Source organism: Cupressus sempervirens, chromosome 5 (genome assembly GCF_028749045.1).
Source record: "Cupressus sempervirens isolate cs-2001-9-10 chromosome 5, ASM2874904v1, whole genome shotgun sequence".
In the NCBI taxonomy this organism is placed as follows: Eukaryota; Viridiplantae; Streptophyta; class Pinopsida; order Cupressales; family Cupressaceae; genus Cupressus; species Cupressus sempervirens.
In genome coordinates this window covers 492,720,221-492,728,449 of record NC_143122.1, presented here as the reverse complement: position 1 = coordinate 492,728,449, position 8,229 = coordinate 492,720,221, and the positions used below count along the sequence as shown (strand labels likewise).

Below are 8,229 nucleotides of genomic sequence, written 5' to 3'. Positions count from 1 at the left end.
AGCAAGTTCCATACTGTGGACTTTCTTCATGGCTTCCTATAATGTAGGAGGATCAAAAGCCTTTACCCACCCCTTGAGTGGTTCAATTAATCCCTCTGTGAATAAAATGACTAGCCTCCGTTCTGAAATGTCGGGCACCATCACTGCAAGATTTTGGAAGTCATTGATAAATTGTTCTAAGCTTCCTGACTGTCTCAATTGGGCTAACTCCTGAAAATAAACTTCAGGATTTTTTTTATCAAACCTTTCTATCAATCTATCCACGAATTCCTGATAAGTGCTTATCTGATTGTGTTGCAATGTGATCATGTCATGTGTCCACCAATCATGTGCTACCCCATCTAAATGTAAAGTGGCATACTTGAGCACTTCAAATTATGTCATAGTCTTCAGAGATAGGAAAGTATCCACCTTATGAATCCAAGCATGAGTAGTCATTTTTCCACTGCCATCAAATGTGAGTAATACCAACTTGTTGGTGACTTCTTGCAACTCACTGTGTTTATCTGCCTGCTTCTACCTGACAGCTCTGTAGTTCAGGTACCTGTCAAATGTTCACCCATCCTATACATATGTTGGTAACGAATCCCACTCATTCCTTGCTTTTCGAAGTTCATCTACAATATCTGTTACCATAGCATCAGGTGTGCATGCTGGAGTTTCTTCTCTGAATGTAAGACATGTGGGTCTGTCAGCTGTTCGAGACCATGTCCTATGTTGTGATATTGCTATGCTCTTGTCATCCTGGTCATTATTATGATATTTCCCCTATTTTCCCCAATCAAATGTTGCATCATAACCATCATTGCCTGTGTACTTGCCTCTATTGACTGTAGAAGCCTCTCCTGATGCTATAAAGTCTCATCATCACGCATAGTTCTAGGTGGGCTTTGAGAATGTCTCTTAGCCATATTCTCAGTTATGTTGGTTCTTTTGTAAACTAAATTAAATGGTGGCTGGGTAACCCTGTCAGGCTAGCAGGAAACCGCTCTGATACCATTGTAATGACCCTTACCAATAGGCCACTAAATAAAAACCCTAAATTTAATACACTGCTAAAAGTATATTGCTGAATGAAAAAAATTGTTCCCTTAAATAAAGGATGTAAAATAGTGCCAATGTATTCATTCAATGATCATCAAATGTTTATACAATTTTCAGCACTAAAACATTACAACATGGCATATTACAAACAAACTCTCACTGACTGAATTCAACTAAGAACTTGTTACAACTACAGATTGAAATAAAGAACCTAGATTGATCAAATGGTGGAGACTAAATGTTTGAAGATGATATGATGGAAGTACAACTCCAACTGAAACTCCAAACCAGAAATTAAGCACAAGTGAAAGGACTAAAATATCTTTCCCGCAGCTGCAATAATTCAAGTGATCTTTCACAACCTCAAAATTGTGTACCAATTGGGAGTTTTCGTTCTCAATGGCCAATTGTGACTACTTGTAGAAACCCTAGGCTCCACAACGCACATCAACAAAAATCAATAATAAATCTCGATGATAGGTAATGAGCTCTCAATGCCTATTTATTCTTTTTTCCTCAATAGATCGACCTCTTTTTCTTTCTTTTTTCTGTGCTCCTTCCAACAACCTCTAGAACATTATTTTATTTAATGACTTTATAAGATATATCACTTAATTAAATATAAAGTTACCTTGTAATATATTTTTTATCGATAACTTTATAAATGATTAACTCCTCCAAAACGAGGACATTACATGAAAGTAACCAGTATTACCATGCAAATTCATCATTCATAAACATTCGCATAGTACCATGAGAATGCTTACTATGAAAGAATCAATAGTTGATTTTAGAATAAGAAACCAAAAGCTTATCTCATATCATTTCCTTGCACCAAGAACATGATTAAGATTTTCAATTTCAGAGACAAAAATTGTACATACTTTCCAAAATTTTATCTCTTGATCAAAATTTCAATAGTGTTCCCTTATTCTGAAGCCAAAAGCCTTCTCTCATGTTGTAGCCACTGTATAACTTCTCGTCTGGAAAAGAAGAACCCCCTTACAATAGTTCTCTCCCATTATATAAATTTTGCCAAGAAGTTTGGCAACTGCCCTAACTTACTTCTTACTGAACTTCTATTGCCTTCTGTCACTTTTACTCCCATGATAAGTACAATATTCATTTTGCACTTTACAATAATATTAATTCTTAAAGAATTAATATATTTTATATTTATTAACTTGCCCATTATTATGTGAGAGATTAATCAATTATTTTGCATTTAAAAATGATAATATTTAATCTTTTTAAAGAATTAAATATTATAAAATGCAAAATAATTTTTAAATGATAACCTTTAAAAGCTTACTCTCTTTTTTCTCGTTTTTTTAAATTGTGACATAGTTGACTTGGAGAGAAAAATTTAGGGTTGCAAAACCTTAGATAACAAAGAGAGAACAATGAAAAAGATATCACTGAAATTTGAAATTCTTAACGAACAATCCTCGCATAAATATATCTAAGATAATGAAATCTACCACCCGAAAGAATACAAGGTCCCATAACAATTAATAATAAAAATGTGGGGAAAAAACAAAATAAAAAGTAATTCTAGATTTCATGTTGATTCGATAGTGAGGGTGTCAAAATGATTCATTCACGTATCAAAACTTTGCTACTTGTCAGACATCACAAAAGGCAATATTCAACGTGCATTGATTGAATTTTATTATTTTGTAGACTTCGTATTCAGGCTCGACTTGACATACACCTATAAAGATGTTCTATGCCCTGATACATTAATCGCCTCAACCAAGACAGATGGTTTTTAAATATGACTATAGTTATAATGAATAGATGAAACTGAATGCATCTAGACATATTAATTGGACCCTATTATTTTTCCTCTGTAAACTTTTCTTTTTAAATCTTTACGAAGTCCTTTCTGTCTACATGTAAGGATGTTGATTAGCAATTAAAAGTATTTTTATGTTCGTCATTAAATTACCTCAAAAAACTGCCCCTGCATAATAATTTTGCAGGAATACGTACGCCTCTAGATAATTTAGCGTTGAGCTCCCAAGATAAATGCTAAAATCAATTATCCCGACCAACAAACAAACGATCTTTGGCGAAAAACAGGGAAGATAATGTCACGTGCCACAACTAAAAGCAGTCTTTTTAAGGTATAGTTTAAAAAACAAACATAACAATCAAGAAAACTATCCAACAATATTCTTTTTCAGATAAAAATATAGCTGTCGAGTCCTTACTATTTATGGATTAACTCACAATAGCACAAAAACTTGTCCTTAACCAGAAAATTAATACAGACCTAAAAGAAACTAAACTTCCAAGCGAAATACCGAAAAATGCCTCGTGAACTTTTTCGGTTTTCTTCGTATTTCGTTTTTCATCTATTCAAAAAAGGTCGAGTCCGACACATATATATAATGTACAAAAAGAAGGGGCATACCATATACAAATTTCAATGTCTTGCAAGTGGTCCAAAGGACAATTTCTTCTCAATCTAAGGGAATTTCCAGATCCCCATATATATTTGCATGAGTGAAGCTGGATATACCCCAGATAATTCAGTAGAAATTGATGAAATTATAAGAGACATAGCAAACACCTTTATGACCTGGCATTGTTTTCCAGTGCCTTATTTCTATGACCCCCAGCCACTACCTCCAGTATTGACACTACCACCTGCGATTGCCTCGCCCCATCCATCAGAATCTTTGGCCCAATCGCATGCTCTTCCATCATTCTCTGTACTTACTCCATGCATTTCATCGTTCTTTACTTCAGTTCCACTTCCTCCCCATCCTATATTTGACTTCGGCGATTTAGTTATACACCCTGAATCATTGGTCTTTGCTCCTTCGGTTCCACCCCACGTATCACCAGGCGCGCCTGCTTCAGCCCCTGACATCTCGCTGCCACCAGCTTCAGCTTTATTGACAGTGTCCCATCCACTTGTTTTTTTATTCTTTGACGTGGAATCTATGTCACTAACTGTCAAAGAATTCGAACCTTCACCCCACCCATCGTTACTCCGTCTGTTGTTCCCATGTTGTTCAGAGTCTGAAATCCAATCCGCTCTAGCAGGGGATTTTGAATTGCTACCCCATTCGTCTGCTTTTGATCCCCATGTATCATTTTTTTGTTCGTAGCTAAAGCTGCCATAGTTAGTGTTACTGCCGGAACATTGTCGCTGTTTACTGTTAAAACTTGCCTCAATACTTCCCCTTTCAGAACCCCTACCTCTCCCTCTCCCACTATTTCTTCCCCATCTATTCCCCTTATCCTCATTCCACCTACCTCTGTTACTTCCAAACCTACCCTCATTCCTGGCCCTTCCTAATCCACCACCTCTCCCTTCACTCTGGCCACCTCCTCCTCTACCCCAAGCACCATCCCTACTTTCCCCACCTCTGCCTCCTCTACCCCAACCGCCATCCCTTCTTTCCCCACCTCTGCCTCCTCTACCCCAACCGCCATCCCTACTTCCACTACCTTTTCCTCCACCCCAACCGCCATCCCTATTTCCACTACCTTTTCCTCCACCCCAACCACCTCTACCTCCACCGCAACCACCATCCCTACTTCCACCACCTCCAGCTCCACAACCACCATTCATGCCTTCACTACCTCCTCCTCCACCCCAACCACTGTCTGTACTTCCCCCACCAACTCCGCCCCAACCACTATTTGTACTTCCCCCACCACCTCCACTTCCACCTCCACCCCAGCCATAATCTTTACTTCCCCCACCGCCTCCACCACCACCCCAACCATCTTTACGTCCCCTCACATCTCCACCTCCCCAACCATCATCTATACTTCCCCCACCACCTCCACCTCCCCAACCACCAGCTGTACTTCCCCCACCACCTCCACCTCCACCTCCCCAACCACCAGCTGTACTTCCCCCACCACCTCCACCTCCACCCCAACCACCATCCACACTTCCTCCACCATCTGTTCCACCCCAACCACTATCCACACTTCCTCCACCATCTGTTCCACCCCAACCACTATCTGTACCACCAACTCTCGCTTCACTCTTATCACCTTCCCTAGTACCACCACCAGCTTGTTCACTACCAACACCTCTTCCTCCACCCCAAACACCATCCATACTTCCCCCAGCACCTGTTCCCCCCCAACCATCTGTACCACCAACTATCTTTTCACTCTTATCACCTAATCCTCCACCCCAGCCATTATCTGCATTTCCTCCACCCTGACCACCATCTGTACTTTGCCCACCACTCCTTGCACCCCAACCACTATCTATGTTTCCACCGCTGCCACCTCCACCCCACCCACCATCAGTGATGCCACCATCACCTCCACCCCAACCACTATCCATACTATCGTTGACCCTGTCACCCCCTGCACACCAACCACTATCTATGTTTCCACCACTGCCACCTCCACCCCACCCACCATCAGTGATGCCACCAACACCTCGACCCCAACCACTATCCAAACTATCATTGACCCTGCCACCACTCCCTCTTCCTTCATTCCAACTACCACCCCTACCACCACCTCTTCTTCCCTTGTTCCAATTACCACCCCTGCCACCATCTTCCCTTCCCTCATTCCAACGACCACTACTGCCGCCATCTCCTCTTCCCTCATTCCAACGACCACCACCTCCACGCCTTCCCCTACCTCGACCATTTTGTGGCCTATTGAAACTAATTTCACCTTTTCTAGAGCCTGGTGTTGATGACCTTTCACGATCCATACCAGTGAGACCCTGCCAACCAATATCCCTCCCTCTACCTGCAGATTGACCTGGACCCAGGCTTTTCTTGGGAACTATTGCCGCTACAGACCTGATTGGATCTTGAACAAGATCATTAACGTGCTTTTGGAAATAGGCAACAAGATCGTCAAGATTGTCAAACATTATCTTTCTGAACTTAAAACCTTTAGGATATAGCCCAAAATACTCATGATGAGGAGTGTCACTCTTAACATAGGAGAGTACAAAAGCACCAGGATGTTCATGTGAAACAGATATATAGTGAGGAATTGTTTCTGGACTCTCATATTTTTCTTGTCGCAGTGCTTCATCAATTTCTTCTTTTGTGCCCCTTTTGAACTTACCGTAAGCAAGAATTGCTTTCAAATTGCTTACAAGTGGATCTACATATCTAGCCATGACCTGCATTTCAAATTACAGGAACTATAAATTTCACTCAGTCATTAAAATTAAATTCAACTTCAAAGTCCATAACCATGAGCCACATTTCAAGTAAAATTATGTCCTGCAAACCTCATCAAGACCTTCAAAAGTCTCCTCGCCAATTGAAAGAGTTTTCCCAATTTGAAGGAAGCCTGCAAAATCCCTGTGATCCTTGCCTCCCTCAACAATATTTTTGTGTGCATATACTCCATCCCATACTTTCAATGTTAATGTTAAATAGGATGGCCCTTTTGAACTTGGACGGATGATGCTTTCTCCTGCATCCTTATTGGAAAGATTCTGCAGTTCAAAACATGAAGAAAGCTTACCCTGCTATCCACGCATAATTCTTGAGAGTACTTGAATTGGATGAATCTATGTTTCTTATGTTTTGTCTTCGTATTAAAAGAAATTTGCAATAAAAAATCATGAAATTTGCATCAAGTTAAGATCCACAAATAATCCGTGCATGTTTATTTTTAAAATAGGAGCTGGGATCATAAGGAACTTTCTCTGCAGGCTGAAGCCTTGAAATTACAATCAAATGAGGGGCACACTCAATAGACTATTCCTTCATGAAAAGGCAAACCAACAGAATTGTGAGAAAAAAAAACATACAGAAGACTATATAAGCTGAACAGATTAACTCAGTTCCATGTACCATTCAAATTCTGTATTCAGTGGATAAAATGAAAACTTAATATTGTTTGACGAACTGACTTTTTTAAATAAAATAATTCCTTCAAATAAAGGTAATACCTTAATGGCATCACTTTCAGAAATATTCTGAAATTGTGGGTGTGCAATTGTCCGAGATTTGAATGATTTCTTTCGGTGCTCCTTTTCTTTCTGTGCTTTCTCTTGTTCGCTTTGTAAAATGAATTCTTCATTCGCATAATAATGATCCCTATCCTGTCTACTTCGAAACTGGCCACTCAATTCACTCAGTTTGCATGACAAATCAACCGAGTATCTTTCTTTCTGCACACTTTTCACTCGACAAGTAAGAATGCTACCTTCTGTGATCTGTTCCACAGGATCTATGTATGTACCATCAGAAAGATCATCTTTTGCAATCCTCCCTGTCATGCCTGATTCCAGATTACAAAAAACATATTGATCTAGAACTCTTCGAACGGTTGCTTGGACAATTTTCCCCTCTGGAAGGGTTTCTTCACTTTCTCCTGTAAGCATCAGAAATTGCTCATCTGGATCTGGCTGTCTATATTGCAGTCGCCAATCCTGAAATCCATGGAGCAGTTCAAACTTAATATCACGAAGGGTTTCCTGTCTTTTATTGTCTGATGGTTGTTCCATGCTTTTATAATAGTCATCAATATCAAGGGCCTTCAGCAGATGTGGATGACTTTTGATATGTTTAATTGCCATATTTTGTTGTACTTCATCCATGTCATCTATATCTTGCCCCACATCTTTACAATACACATCCCTAACCATTTTCTTGGCCAGTTCATATGATTCAGGATGAATTCTGGTGTCATCAAATGGATCCATGACTTGGCTACTAGATGCAGCTTGACCAGTCCCTCTAACTCTCAAGAAGCCAACGGCATTTATAAATACAAGCCGTTTGACTACTCCTAGAGTCAACAACTCTCTACGACTGTAAACCTGCCCAACCCTTGAAATAGCCTTTTGCATGGAAGCAGCTTTTCTCGGTCCAAGGCCAGCAATAAATTGCAAAGGGGCAAACATCCATTCATGTGATGCTGCCATATTTATGTCAACACCAACTTGATTCGTTACTGTGACCATGACCTGCTCAGCACCTTCATATCTATCATCTGTAGAGAGGAAATGTTCTAGAGAATGAAGCTTTAATGATAATATCTCTCTGCCAGGACCAAATAATGTTGCGACCATGACCAATGGGTTTTGCAAGTACCGACCAAGCGCCACAGCACGCCGCACAATACCTGTAAATAAATAGGGGCTTTTAGAATAAAATGTTACGTGAATTTAACATTAACTTAAAATCTGATTTTCATTGTCTGACATTCAAGCGACACAGT

At 39.9% G+C, this 8,229-nt stretch overlaps 1 protein-coding gene across 6 annotated transcripts in view; it reads right to left on the bottom strand.

Annotated features, from left to right (window-relative positions):
* Window positions 1-3,222: 3,222 nt before the first annotated feature.
* LOC149556878 (transcription elongation factor SPT6-like) overlaps window positions 3,223-8,229 on the bottom strand; it is an 87,726-nt gene continuing 82,719 nt past the window's right edge. For all 6 annotated transcript variants that reach the window (XM_089831491.1, XM_089831493.1, XM_089831492.1 and 3 more), the window contains 3 exons: window positions 6,956-8,133; window positions 6,287-6,496; window positions 3,223-6,175 (listed from right to left, as the gene is read on the bottom strand). In XM_089831491.1, the coding sequence (XP_089687617.1) occupies window positions 3,659-6,175; window positions 6,287-6,496; window positions 6,956-8,133 (3,905 nt within the window). In that variant the 3' untranslated portion in view covers window positions 3,223-3,658. The remainder of the gene's footprint in view (window positions 6,176-6,286; window positions 6,497-6,955; window positions 8,134-8,229) is intronic.